Source organism: Lampris incognitus, chromosome 15 (genome assembly GCF_029633865.1).
Source record: "Lampris incognitus isolate fLamInc1 chromosome 15, fLamInc1.hap2, whole genome shotgun sequence".
NCBI lineage: Eukaryota > Metazoa > Chordata > Actinopteri > Lampriformes > Lampridae > Lampris > Lampris incognitus.
In genome coordinates this window covers 30103441-30119189 of record NC_079225.1, presented here as the reverse complement: position 1 = coordinate 30119189, position 15749 = coordinate 30103441, and the positions used below count along the sequence as shown (strand labels likewise).

At 43.5% G+C, this 15749-nt stretch overlaps 1 protein-coding gene across 1 annotated transcript in view; it reads left to right on the top strand.

Annotated features, from left to right (window-relative positions):
* The window catches only part of LOC130125085 (1-phosphatidylinositol 4,5-bisphosphate phosphodiesterase beta-1), a 191259-nt gene extending 177529 nt beyond the window's left edge, over positions 1-13730 (top strand). Inside the window, exon 33 of the mRNA XM_056294534.1 lies at positions 13506-13730. Coding sequence (XP_056150509.1) covers positions 13506-13730 — 225 coding nt within the window. The remainder of the gene's footprint in view (positions 1-13505) is intronic.
* Positions 13731-15749: the final 2019 nt, after the last annotated feature.

Genomic DNA, 15749 nt, shown 5'->3' with positions numbered 1-15749 from the left:
ACCTTGGTTGTGACTATTTCCCAGCTTCACAATAAGCTATATATAATATATATAATTACTTTGATAACAGAGACATTGAGGTTAAGGTGGCATTATCTTTGCTAGGTTTTATTAGGAAGTTCTGCAGGAGCCTGAGTACTAACTGATGACACTATTTGGTATGCTTGGTTTTATATCCAAGCAAATGCGAACATTTTAAAGACTTCGCACAGCTGCCTATTCTGACCTGCAGCATGGGACCCTGTCCCAAAAAAGTGACCGGATGCTAATACTGGTTGAGTTCATGGTTTATCTTATTTTATGTTCAGTTCTATTTGCACAGATCCCACTGTTCCCCAGGGATCCTACCATAAGAATAAGAGCAACAGGGAAATTGACTTTTCCTTTTTACCAGTAAAAATGCTTTTTGTTAATGTTAAAACATTATGGTGATCATACTGCTGTACTTAGTATTACTAATTATTTCACACACAATTTCATAATTTTACGTGTATGTCCATTTATGTATGTATTTTACTTCTATATATTTTCTTTTTTTAAGATACCCCACTTTCCCCACATTATCTACCCCTACCTACTGCAAATACTTTCTTACACCCACCCACCTACTCTAATAAAATCACACACATTGATACTACACCCCACTTCCAACTCTGTCCTCCACACTTGCCTTTCCTTCCCACCATATTACTCAAGGACAAAACTGATAATCTACCTAATTCTAACTTTAAGTCATGGGATCACTTAAAAGTCACAAGTTACCATGTCAAAGGTCTTTATAGTCCTATAAAGAGGAAGAAAATCCTTAACCAGTTAAAAAGGGCCAACACTCAGACAGTATTTTTGCAAGAGACCCACTTGTCGGAAATAGAACATGAGAAACTAAAAAAATCTTGGGCAGACAAAGTATTTTACTCATCACTTTAATCAGATATAAACAGAGGAGTATCTATTTTGATACATAGACAGGTTAATTTTACACAAACTTAAGTCCACAAAGATGGTGAAGGGAGATTTATTCTAGTAAATGGATCTATTGATGAAATACAAGTTTCTTTTATGAACATTTGTGCTCCAAATGAGGATGAGCCTGGCTTCATTAGTACAATCTTTACCACAATCCTACAGCACAGCTCTGGTATTTTACTGCTAGGAGGGGATTTCAACTGTGTTATGTCTCAGCTCATGAATAGACAACCTACCTCAAAATCTCCCACTTCTAGAATGAGTAAAATTCTTAGACACTTATCGACATTGTCAGGTCTGGTGGCGTTTGGAGATGTAAATTCCCTACTAAAGGTAGAGATTTCACTTTTTACTCAGATAGACATTCATCCTATTCTAGAAATTATTATTTTTTTCACCCCTAAAGCAGAACTGCACAGGATAGAAGACAGAGATTCTATGAATTACTCTATCTGATCATGCACCTCTAGCACGCTCATTGAACATAGGTCACAGACCAACAACTAAACAATGGTGATTAAATGCATCACTTAAATGCTGAGGACTTTTTCTCATTTGTAACAACTGAACTAAACAAATATCTTACCTGAAATATCATCTCTTATACTATGGGACTGTGCTAAGGCTCATATTAGAGGCCACATTATCTCATTTACAAGCGTGAAAAAAAGAAGGGAAGCGAAACAAGACAGCTCGAGGAACAACATAAAAGAACACCATCCTCCTATCTACTTAATGCGCTCAAACAAGCATGAACAGTTCTAAATAGCCTAATCACTGAAAAGATTGAGAGCAACTTAAGGTTCACCAATCAAAAATATTATGAAAATTGTAACAGGGCAAGTAGATTGTTTGCATTAAGACTTAAAGAAAAAAACAGCAATCATCCAATGTAGTGCAGAAATTAAAGTCTTAATAGTTCAACATTTACAAAACCGGATGAAATTTCAGAGTCTTGCAGAATTTTATAAATCCCTATACAAAAACACAGACACTTGCGCAGATGATATAGAGTTGGCACAGTTTTTGAAAGACATCAAAATAAAAGAGTTACCTGAGACCATGGCAAAAGAGTTGGATGAACCAATTAAGGAATGGGAAATACAACAGGTAATCTCTACACTGAAAAAAAAATAAAAGCCCTGGACCAGATGGGTATATTAATAAATTTTATAAATTTTTTAAATAGACAGTATCACCTTTACTGTTAAAAGCTCACCACCATGCACTACAATCTGGATCCATGGCCCCCTCCTGGAGGGATGCGACAATGGTTGTAATACATATGGAAGGCAAGGACCCCACCAAATACCAATCATATAGGCCTATAAAATGGAGACCTATGTATATTAACAGCTATTCTATCGAGATGCGTCAAAATTATCACAGATATTATTCATCCTGATCAGACTGGGTTTATCACAGGAAGAAGTTATGGGGACAATATCAGAAGACTGTTAAATTTAGTGATTTATCCAAGTCAAGGAGAAGGAAGCAATGATATTATCCCTCGACACTCAGAAGGCATTCGATCAAGTATCCTGGCAATACTTGCTTGAAACACTGAAACAATTCCAGTTTGGCCCCAATTTTATAAAGTGGATACAAACACTACATTCTAATCCACAAACTCCCGTTAAAGTGAATGGGGCCCTATCAGATCAATTTGCCCTAGAACGTGGCTGCAGACAGGGTAGCTCTCTATCACCCCTACTGTTCGATATTAGTATTGAACCACTAGCATAGCTTATTAGAGACGACAATAACATGAAGGCACTGACAATAAATGAAGAACACAAATTATCCTTATATGCAGATGATGTGCTTTTATATATAGCCGAACCTACAACAACAATCCTACATATGGGTACTTATCAGGTTATAAAGTAAATGTGGACAAAACAATGGCAATGGAGATAAGTGGTAGAATTCCTCAAACAGTCAAACTCCAGAGTGGGTTTAAATGGCCTAAAGATGGCATTAAATATCCTAGCATTAGAATCCCCCCATCGCTTGGAAAATTATATGATGCAAATTACAAAAGCATAATTCAAATTATCAGTAAGGATTTGGACCGGTGGTCAACCCCTGTCTCTGTTAGGCTGTATTGAGAGTATACACATGAATGTGCTACCTGCACTTCTCTATCCATTTCAGATGATACCTATTGATATTCCTAAATCTATATTTGCTAAATTAGACAGGCTAATTTCAAAATGTGTATGACAAGGAAAGCGACCAAGAATTAGATTAAAAACATTACAGCTATCTAAACCGCATGGACGGCTCAAATTCCCAAATCTAAGATATCATTTTCGGGCTGCACAGTCAAAACCTTTAACAATATGGATTCAGGATCTTACATGTACTCGCGCGCTTAACATAGAAAAAAGCTTGTGTGTGAAGCCCCTACAGGCCTTGTCTTTAATAGATGTCCCCTTAAAATAAACTCAAATGGGTGACTGGACTAGAGTTGCACTAAAAATCTAGAGGAAAATAAAACTGGCATTTGGATTGCCTAAAGTAATTTCTGCACTAACTAGTATTGGATTTATAAGGATTTTGTACCCTCCCATATAGATGCAGGTTTTAGAAAATGGTCAGAACATGGACTCATTAATCTGCACCAACTTAATAAGGATGGCATCCTTAAATCATTTGAACAGCTGAGAGAGGAATTTACACTTCCTAATGCAGACTTTTTCAGATATTTACAACTAAGGGACTTTTTAACAAAACATAAAGAGTGGGATAGAATATCGGTTCCCACTCAAATTGAAGAGTTCTTGATAAAATTACAAACAGGGATCAGGGATAAGAAAGTCATATGTCATGTTTACTAAATATTTTTAGGCTTGAACATGAGTAATACACTGCAGATAAAAGGAAGATGGGAAACTGAAATGAATACAGCTATACCACTGGACATGTGGGAAGAAATATGCACTGGAGCAAATCTAATAACCAATTCAAATACATGGAGGGAATTCAAATGGAATGTAACTATGAGATTCTTTCAGACACCAGAAATAGTGGCTAAAATTGGCCCAACACACTCAATTAAATGCTGGAGAAACTATGGAACACACATTGGCAACCATACCCACAAATCTGGACATGCCCTAAATTAAGTACATTTTGGGGAGAGGTGTTTGAGGCACTTAAAGAAGTATTCCACCAAAACTTCACAAAAGATTCAAAGATGGCATTACTGGGATTAATGCCGGAAGGGATTGATGGAAAAGCTAGAAAATATATTTTACAAATATTACTAACAGCAGTAATTAAATGCATCACAATTAAGTGGATAAAACCTGACCCCCCCAACGTAAGATTTATGGACTGAGAAACTATGGAAAATATATCAGATGGAACAAATGACATACTGTTTGAGACTTCAGAAAGATATAAACTTAGCACAAAAAGTAAGGAAATTTGTGTTTGGTAGATTCATTCTTTGTTGGAACAATGCTTCTTGGCAATAAATCTTATATCAGGCACTTGATTGTCAGCACCTGGGGTACCAGAAGCTCAAAACAAGAGTCAATAGCAACAGCAAAATAAGCTGTTTGGCATTGGCAAAGAAGATTTGGCAAATTTTTCATGGGCGCAACCCACATACTCAGCTCTGCTGCTCGTCCCACAAATGCATGTTCCTTACAAATGTGGCACCACCACTTAAAAGGGAAATAAACAGGCTTTCCGACGGTATAAGATTTATTGCCAAGAAGCATTGTTACAACATGGAAATAATCTACCAAACACAAATTTCCTTACTTTTTGTGCCAAGTATATTTATTAAAAGGTGGAGCCCGGCCATGGCTATATTGAGACAATGAAGTGTTCTAAACCCTTGTATACATTCTGTATCTACATGCATCGCTTTCTTCTCAATTCACCTTATCTGTTTATGCATATACACAAAACCCTTACCACTACACACATTCATACACAACTCCCTGACCCCTCCTTTCCTTTTTTTAATTATTCATGTCTTTAATTTATACCGCCATTACAACTAACACTTCAGTCTGAAGTAAAGGTTTTTTTTTTCTGTTTTCCTTTTTTATTTTTATTTTTAACTTCCTTTTGTTAAATTATCTGTAAACCATATAGGTACAGCTGAAAAAATGGAAAAAACAGCAGGCAAAATTGTGAATTCATTGTAGAAGTTGTTGAAATTGAAATAAAAGCTAAGTTAAAAAAGATAGTGTCCTTAACACTTGATAGTTTTTAAACGGAACGCAATTGGCACCCGCATTGTTTCTAAAAATGTAGTGTATGCATTTAAGTCTAGTCCTGTTTGGTAAATGCAATGGTAAATTCAATAGAAATAAAGGTTTTGAATATTGTGAAATGAAATGGTGACATGAGATATTGCTCTTGGAACAGAACTAGGGAGACAAAGTGATATATTCATGCTGGCTGACAGCCGCGAGGCGCTATCCATGGTGCTCATTCTGAATTCTTGCGCTGCAATGTCTAGTCTTGCGTAGCCTATATATTTTTCCCCCTTAAGTAAGGGTGCAAAATTATATTTAAATTGTATAGTTGGTGCCCTCTCTCTCCCAAATGTAAACACGGCGTACAGATATCATTTACACTTGGCTGACTATGCCCGAGATTCGATAACCATGCGAGCCAGACCTCGTCCAAAACGCGGTCAGGCATATTCCATCCCATTTCTAACTCACTTCATTTACATGTTGCATTAACATGGGTTTTCCATTGTCCAAATAAGCTCTCTTGATACAGATCGCATGTGGGCAAAATGGGGTCTAAGTGTTTGGGTGTTTTAATCCGCTGGACTACCCAAGCATCCCACAGCAGTTATGACTCTCTATAGTGTGAAGAATTTTAGTCGAGTAAACCTGCTCTCTCGCTCTCGCTCTCTCTCTCTCTTTCGCGCTCTCTCTCTGTCTGTCTCACTTTCACTTTTGCTCTCGCTCTCTCTCTTTGGCTCTACCTTTCTCACTCTCTATTACACTCAAACACACACACACACACACACACACACACACACACACACACACACACAGGCTTTCCACTCCATGCCTCATTTGTCCGGCACTCACTCAGAAACATCTATAGTGCTCTGCTACCTTACTTTTTCCTGTAAGAGCCCGCCAAGAGTACTGCTGGCAGGGTGGTGACCTCATCTCATCTCTCGGTCATGGGACCTTAAACTGAGCCTAATTGGGCTCTGTTTGTATATAGTGCAGGACAAACACACACACACACACACACACACACACACACACACACACACACACACACACACACACATACACATCTAGTTAGACACGGACATGAACACAATGGAATGGGCCTCTCCTTTGCCTTCCTCCAGCCGCTGCAGTGGTTCTGTGATTGGGTTCTTGGGAATGTTTCCGGGTCGGAGCAGACAGAAATTGCAAGAGACATGCAAAGGCAAGAAAGGAAAACCCTTCAAGTTGTTCTGTTCAACGTTTTTGCTGTTGCTGCGAAGGTGAGATGCAGCGGGTCCATGTGTGTAAAGATGTGTAAGAGTCGTAAGGTGACAGTTGTAGAGTTATTCAGCAGTGCGGTACTGCAGCAGGCGTTATATCACAGCGCTGTGAAGAAGCGGAAACGCGAAGAATTAATTTGACTCTGAATTTAGTTCTTGAGAGGCCTTCTCTGCTTCCCTCGATGGCTTTTCAAAATGAGGACAGATGGTGAAGAAGGTCGCTGAGTGTAATATTTTAAGAAAGACAGAAATGTGCGTGCGTGTGTGTGTGTGGGGAGGGGGGTTGTTGACAGATGACAGGCCTTCAGAGATAAAGGGACAGATCTAAAAGCTGGCTCGCTAACCTGCTGCTGCTTGGCCTCCAAATGGAAAGCTGGACTAAACTTGTGCGTACATGCACACGTGCAACACAAACAGACATTGTCAAGTACAAGAACACCCCCACCATCTCTCTCTCTCACACACACATGCTCATAGGAATATGTGTCAATAACGCTAAAAAAGACTGTCTTCCTTTCGGGACTGACCCTCACCTGCAGGTTGGGTGTATGACGGCTGGCCTGATTACAGTTCAAGATCCCCAAAAGTGGCAGTATGTCTCGAGGTCCTTATTAAGATTTTGTCTGACTAGTGTTCATTCAAAGAGTGGTGTTTTTTGTTTGGTTTTTTTCCCCCCTTTTTCTCCCCGGTTGTATCCAGCCAATTACCCCACTCTTCCGAGCCATCCTGGTCGCTGCTCCACCCCCTCTGCCGATCCGGGGAGGGCTGCAGACTACCACATGCCTCCTCCGATACATGTGGAGTCACCAGCCGCTCCTTCTCACCTGACAGCGAGGAGTTTCGCCAGGGGGATGGAGCACGTGAGAGGATTACACTATTTCCCCCCCCCCCAGTTCCCTCTCCCCCCTGAACTGGTGCCCCGACCGACCAGAGGAGGCGCTAGTGTGGCGACCAGGATGCATACCCACATCCGGCTTCCAACCCACAGACACAGGCAATTGTGTCTATAGGGACGCCCGACCAAGCCGGAGGTAACACGGGGATTCAAACCGGTGATCCCCGTGTTGGTAGGCAACGGAATAGATCACCACGCCACCCGGACACCCCATTCAAAGAGTTTGAGACTGACTTGAACCGCTCCATTTTTCTTGGACAGCGAGTATGTTCCCAAACTTCTGTTTTCCCCACTCTTAAACGCTCACAAATATTCCCACGTGAACTTGTTTTACAAATATCAGCTGCATGTGAAGAACTCATGTATCACACACGTAAGTCATCATACACTTTCAGACCCTGCTTCGGTTACGCTTACTTCTCTATTAGCTCAGTTAATCAGTCTGAATCCGTTCGGACCACTGGAGATGCCAGTTCTGGATGTCCTTTTATCTTTTTATGTCCCTCCATCTTTCCATCTCCGAGATTTTTAATTACCCCAGCTGTCGTTCCACCCCCTGGATGACTATAAAGTGCTGTGTTCGTTGCCTGCCCCCGTGTCTAACAGACGGCTATCACAGTTTGCCTCTGAGCAGCTAATCACATGCGCAGGCGGTACATACAAATATGTGCAGCCGCAGACACACGCGTACCATACGAAGACACACATGTCTCCCTGCCTCTTGCCCAGGCCCCCCTCACATCTTGCTGTTGCTCCATCTCTCCCTTCAGTGCCAGGTTGTCATCAGATGGGAAAATGATGACGGCTTGAATCAGAAGGCAGCTGAGCCTTGGTGAGAAGGGTAACTGCAGACCACATATGCAGTATGTACACATGCATGCCTGGACACTTTCATGTTGACACACATGTGCAGCCACACACACACACACACACACAGTCCGGCTGTTTTTGTCTGCTCTATGTAGGTCACACGCAGTGCAGAGCAGGCAGAGAGTTGAGGCGGGGTACATCTTTAGCCATCTGGCTGTGATTTGCTGGATGTCCGCTCTTTGAGACCCACTGAGAGAGTGGGAAACAGAGGGAGAGGGCGAGGGCGAGGGCGAGAGTGGCGTTCCAGACAAGGTGACCTTGGGAGGCTTCACTCGGGGCTCCAGACTTTCCCCCCAGGTTCAGTTGCGCCACTCACATCGTCAGAAAGACAAAAGTCAAGCGGTGCGTTAGTCTTCGGAGTGGGTGGGCAATAGCAGACACACAAAGAGACAGCTTTAAGTGGCTATTAGTATTATCAGTTTGATTGAGTCTGGACTCGTTTAACTTTTGTCGGAGCACTTTCACATTTTCGTGAAATATGCTTTACCGCTACATACATGAGTTCATGAGCGGGTTTTCTTTTCTTTTTTATCCCCCTTCTTTTTCTCCCCAATTCTATCCGACCAATTACCCTCCTCTTCTGAGCCGTCCTGGTTGCCGCTCCAGCCCCTCTGCCGATCCGGGGAGGGCTGCAGACTACCACATGCCTCCTCCGATACATGTGGAGTTGCCAGCTGCTTCTTTTCACCTGACAGTGAGGAGTTTCACCATAGCGCGTAGGGGGATCACACTATTCCCCCCCTGTCCCCCCTCCCCCTCCGAACAGGTGCTTCGACTGACCAAAGGAGGCACTAGTGCAGTGACCAGGACACATACCCACATCCGGCTTTCCACCCGAAGACACGGCCAACCATGTCCGTATGGACGCCCGACCAAGCCGAAGGTAACACGGGGAGTCGAACCGGCGATCCTCATGTTGGTATGGAACAGAATAGACCGCTACGCTACCTGCACGCCCCTCCTGAACGGTTTTTACACTCGTATCGACTCCCTATATGTATCTGGGTTGATACTGCTCATTTGCTTTTTAAAAACTTGTCTAAAGTCATTGTTTGACCACACAGACGATTGTATTTCTTTTTATGTATGCTCGGTCATAGCACTGTAGCGTACTGCAGCTTTAGCAAATGTTGCTCTTGTGAGAGAGAGAACAAATAGCTTCTGGATATAGATTGCAGTATATGTTGATGATTGACTGTTCGTGAACTTCTCAGGAGGTATGCATGCTAGGAAGGGAACATTTTCCGCGTGAATTGCGTAAACATTCGAAGTCAACACGAAACAGAGACAACTCCAGAGACTGTGATAGCCGCATGAAAAATAGTGACGCCCTTTTTTATGTTTATACCAATAGCTTGGTTTACACAGGCCTCCGAGGAAGGTTAAGTAGGTTTCAAATGATCTCCTAGATCTAGTCATTAGTTCAGACTTGATGCTTCCTCTTGCGTTTTTTGACAAATTAGTTGCAAAGTTTCAAATGAACAAATTGTGTTATAGCCCTGGAAAACCGCTCAAGGGCTGCGCCGCTCTGAAGTCCGCCTATAAATTAATGTTGGACTTGATGTATAAGAACGGATTATATTGGAAATGACCACGCTGTTTGCAGAAGTCATGGATTCTCATTTCCCCATGCAGTTTCCTCAGAATAAACAGATTTTCCATCCACTTTAAACTGAAAGATGAGAGCACAGAGATATGAAAGGTCTAAGAGGGCAGCCTCTCCTCTCCTTTCCTCTCTCCTGTCCTCTCCTCTCCTGTCCTCTCCTCTCTTCTCTTCTTTTCCTACCTTTCATCTTCTGTATTTTCCTTCCTCCGTTCTCTTCTTTTCCCCTATCTTCTCTGCTTTTTCCTGGTTCTCTCCTCTAGTCTCCCCTCCTTTCCTCAAGCTCTCCTCAGTCCTTGAGTAGAAAGGACTGTCCTCATGAATGTCTCTCATCTCACTGTTATTCCCCACATAAGGATGTAATTGTCTTTTGCCTTGATGGCCCTGTTTGAGATTCAAGTGTCACTGCCCATTCTGGGCTTGTTTCCCAGATTTCGGGTAGATTTTAATGCAACCAAACTAGTAAAAGGTAGCTGAAGGTCAGTGCGGTTAGCAGAATTTGACTTTGTGACAAGATGTCTGCGGAAACAAGAGGGGAAACGTCACACTTTTCATGAATTTATGGCAGCTGCATCGCACTAGTTTTCTTTTTTGTTCATCACTTATTTTGGACTAATATGGGTTTTTTTACACTTAGTAGTTACAGCTGTTCAGTGTCATGGTCAAAGTCGCCTCGTGTAAAGTATCAGAAGGGAATTCATTGCATTTTAATGACCCGGCTGATGTTCGATTCCCCCCGTTGAAGAAAAAGATCTACAGCATCCCAGATTATAAAACGAAAATCTCAGTCCCTCAAAATCCAGATGACGCCATGTCGGTCTGTGAGTCTCTGACACCCCCCGTCTCAGCTGCTTTTCCTTTAATTATGGCTCTCCCAAGGGAGCCAGCTGAGTAGTTAAACAGAGAAATCAGCATCAAAGCAATTATTGGATCAGAATGAAATGAATACAATCTTGTCATCTGTAATCATTAGGGGCGTCTATGCCTGGGAGAAAAACAGCTTCTCCTCTGTATCTGTCAGTGTGTGAAGGTAGGGTGGGTAGAGCCAGTGCTGACTCTATGGACCCGAGGTACTTATTCATTCCAGGATGTGATAGTTTAAAGGTCATCCCTTCACTGTTTCTTCAGTCTTTGCTTTCACATAGTGTTCATACTGAACACCATACCAAATAAAAATGTCATTAAAATAAAATAAAAAAACAAAACAATACATGGTGAAACTTGTGAAGAATTTTCACCATAGCTACAAGAATCTTTGCAGACGTTAATCATTTGCTTTCATTTTCAAAATCTACTTCAACGACAGTAAAAGGGATAAGACTTTACTTTTCTGTGTCCTTGGCCACATTTTTTTCCAATAAATCTACTACTACGACTACTTTCGGCTGCTCCTGTTAGGGGTCGCCACAGCGGATCATCCATTTCCATCTCTTTCTGTCCGCTGTATCTTCCTCTGTCACACCAGCCACCTGCATGTCCGCCTTCACCACATCCATAAACCTCTTCGTTGGCCTTCCTCTTTTCCTCTTCCCTGGCAGCTCCACATTCAGCATCCTTCTCCCAATATACCCAGCATCTCTCTACCACGTGTGTCCAAGCCATCTCCATCTTGCCTCTCTTGCTTTGTCTCCAAACCGTCCAACCTGAGCGGTCCCTCTAATATTCCCGTTCCTAATCCTGTCCTTCTTGGTCACTCCCAGTGAAAATCTTAGCATCTTCAACTCTGCCACCTCCAGCTCCGCCTCCTGTCTTTTCATCAGTACTACTGTCTCCAAACCATATAACATAGCTGGTCTCACAACCATCTTGTAAGCCTTCCCTTTAACTCTTGCTGGTACCCTTCTGTCACAAATCACTCCTGACAGTCTTCTCCACCCACTCCACCCTGCCTGCACTCTCTTCACCTCTCTTCTGCACGCCCTGTTACTTTGGACAGTTAACTCCAAGTATTTAAACTCATACACCTTTGTCACCTCTACTCCTTGCATCCTCACCATTCCACTGTCCTCCCTCTTAATAACCCCAGATTGTGTTAAACAATCTAGTTAAAAACCCCACTGCCATCTCTCCTAAACATCTCCATGCCTCCACAAGTATGTCATCAGGACCAACTGCCTTTCTACTCTTCATCCTCTTCATAGTTGCCCTCACTTCCTACTTGCTAATCCACCGCACTTCCTGATTCACTATCCCCACATCATCCAACCTTCTCTCTAATTTTCTTAATTCGTCAGCCCCTCAAGGCACTCCTTCCATCTTCTCAACACACTCCCCTCACTTGTCAGCACATTTCCATCTCCATCCTTGATCGCCCTAACCTGCTGCACATCCTTCCCAGCTCGGTCCCTCTGTCTAGCCAATCGGTACCAGTCCTTTTCTCCTTCCTTAGTGTCTAACCTCTCATACAGCTCACATTTTTTTCAAGATTTATTTCCCTTTTTCAGGAAGCAGAACATTTAAAAGTGTGGTTAATTAGATTAAGTTGCCAAGGGTGGTTAACGGAGTTCAAGCCACATGAAGACAGACATCCATTCTGCTGAAGTTCTCTTGAGCAACGCATTTAATTCCTAATTGGAGTACTGCTTTGTAGCTGACTTGGCTCACTGACCCCCCCCCCCCCCCAGAGAGAAGCAGGCAAAAAGATTGTTCCTGTGAAGATCAGTATATCACATTCCTTTATTATATTAAATGGGAAATGGACTGCATTTTATATGGCGCTTTTCTAGCGGCAGCAGCCAGTCAAAGCGCTTTACGATCAATGAATGCCTCACATTCACCCATGCATACACATTCATACACCAACAGCCGTGTCAGCCATGTAAGGTAACAACCAGCTCATTGGGAGCAGTTAGGGGTTAGGTGTCTTGCTCAAGGACACCTCGACATTTTTGCAAAGAGGAGCCGAGGATCGAACCGGCAACCCTCCAGTTACCCGATGACCCGCTCTACCTCCTGAGCCACTGTCGCCCCAAATTAAAACTTGAAAACCAAATTAAAAATCGATGTTAATACATACAGCCTGCTTTTGCACGTGTACCTTTGTTAGATGAGCATCTGGAGTTGCATGTAAATCTGGTGTTTAGTTTTTAGCTTCTTGGATTTTGGGACTCTGGTCTAATTGACAAACCAGGGTAACACCTAAACGTGTTCAGTGGTGGGTAAAACCCTTTGTCTGTGTTTGTAATATTTGACCATGATAGCCTTCAGTGGGTCCAGCAGATGAGCTGCTGTGGATGATATGTGGTTGTTATCCTATCCAGTTCCACTGCCCGCTTCATCACATCAGCCAATCTGTATTTGTGTAGCGTATTCTAATAACTAATTTCAATATGAATAGTTAAGAGTGGTTGTGTTTCCACATTGACCATACACTTGACCTAATTTAGACTGTTAAGTTTATTCGTGGAAAGTCCAAAAATAATTCTGCTGGAGCAATAAGGGTTTTTTATGGTGGATTACTGGATGGTGCAGAGTCTAACAGGCAACATTGCCAGCACACTCCGGGTGCATTCCTCTCACTAACTGTTCAAGAGAATTGAATGCAACATAAATAACGCCATACAAAGTCCAGCTCACAGCCGCTATACAGTCGTCTAGTTCAGCTGTTTGCTGGTGTGGGGATTTACGCCTCGTGCTTGTTCGTGGTGCTGACTCACTCTGGCGGTCGCTCTCTCCCTCCACAGCTGCAGGGCGACCTGGACCAGGAGTACCAGGACAAGTTCCGCCGGCTCCCTGTAGAGATCCAGGAGTTTGTGCAGGACAGCAGCAAGGCCAAGCTTAGCGACGACGGCCTGCACGGCAACCTCTCCGTCTCCTCCACGGCCGAGAAGCTCAACCACAAGGCGTCGCAGTCGGAGGATGACATGGAGGACGGCTCGTCCGAGCGCGTCTATGACACGCCCCTTTAGAGAACTCACTGTGCCCCGTTGCCTCACACCGGGACACTGAATGGCGGAGGTGTTTGCGAACACAGGTTCTTGGATGAGACTGCCCCGCCTTCAGTCCTCATTCTAACCAGTTGGAGGATTAGATCAAATCTGAGCCTGGATCGGTGAGTAGAGGTCATCTCTGCCTGCCATGCAGTCCTATTCAGAAAACCATCCGTGTAAATACTTTTTTGTGTATTTGTATGTTATGTTGTCGTCTCTTTTGGAACGGCCACGGGATGTGTCACAAAGCACTAACTACTTGCAGGAAATAACATACTTGAACAATTGCACAGAGAGAATATTTTCTTTTTCATGCTTCATTTTGGTTTATTTGTTACTTTATTCTCGTTACGCTGACAGCAGCGGTGGTCAGTCGGGTCAGCGGTGCCGGTGTTTTCGTCTCACTCACAGTGAACGTTGTCATTGAGGTGGCATCAGCTTGTACTGCACTTCAAACCACTACGTAGTCAGCCTCTTGCTTCCATCTGTATAAGGTTTAGATCCAACCCTGTGTGTTTGCACTGAAGGCTTCCTTAACCACCATGTGACTCTTACTTTATAACCAGAGGCACTGGTGGCCTGCTGGGTCTCAATCCTGTTCTCACAGAACTAAGTCTATGTGTTGCTGCTATTGTTTTTAATACCTTATGTTCTTTTATTTTTTTTCATTTTATTCTTTTTTAAATCATGATTTGCTGTACTTGATATTAGGCATGGTAATATCATGCGGTATGTTAATCTTTCACTGTTTAGCGTCGGGACCTTTGGTTCGACACTTGGGCGCTGATAGTGAACAGGCTGTTCTGCCGCGAGAGGACGTGAGTCAGAACGCATCTGTACAGTACACGCATGTATTTTAACAACTGTAAATGTCGCAGTAGCTGTGTAGCAGATAAGAGATGTTAATTCGGTGTAAATCTGATCTTCTTGTACAGCGAATCCCTAACACTGACTCGTATAGTTTTAAGGTTTTAAGCTGAGCTGGCGAACAGGGGACCCAGTACGGCCCCGAAACAGTCTGTCATAGTGGCGTATGCTGAATGACACAGAAATGAGCACCACCACCCCCTCGCTTCTGGTGCAAATCCATATAGTTGCCTCAAGATTGCAGGTTGCACTCAATCAAGGAACCCCCCACCCCCCCTACTTTTTTCCTTGGGATGTGAGTAAACGACATTCAAACCGAATGATATGCCTGAAGTGCACTGCCCCCTGAATTGGCTCATCCTACACCTACTGGGGCGGGTGTGTGTGTGCGTGTGCGTTTCCATTGTACATGCAGCAGTCAGATGGAAACAAGGAAAAAAAGGCTGTGGCTTGCTGAAACGATTCACAGTTTTTCCATTAACAACTGGTAGCTATGGTTTGAAGTCGGGGAATGGTTGAGTTATTTTTTCTAACAAACCCCAGACACACCAGTTTACATCTGTCACGAGCACCAGCGTTAATACGGTTCTATACACTGGCCATTCAGCACCCATGTGTTTTTTATTTCTCCCCCTTTTTCTCCCAATTGCATTTGGCCAATTACCCCACTCTTCCGAGCCGTCCCGGTCACTGCTCCACCCCCTCTGCCGATCCGGGGGGGCTGCAGACTACCACATGCCTCCTCCGATACATGTGGAGTCGCCAGTCGCTTCTTTTCACCTGACAGTGAGGAGTTTCGCCAGGGGGACGTAGCATGTGGGAGGATCACGCTATTCCCCCCAGTTCCCCCTGCCCCCCCGAACAGGCACCCCGACTGACTAGAGGAGGCGCTAGTGCAGCGACCAGGACACATACCCACATCCAGTTTCCTTCACGCAGACACGGCCAATTGTGTCTGTAGGGATGCCTGATCCAGCCACGGGGATTCGAACCGGCGATCCCCGTGTTGGTAGGCAACAGAATAGACTGCCACGCCACCCGGATGCCCCCCAGTACCCACATGTTAAGGAAAAACTTTTTACTTCCTGCCAGTCGTGTGCCATTCAACTCATGGATGTGTCATTTGATATG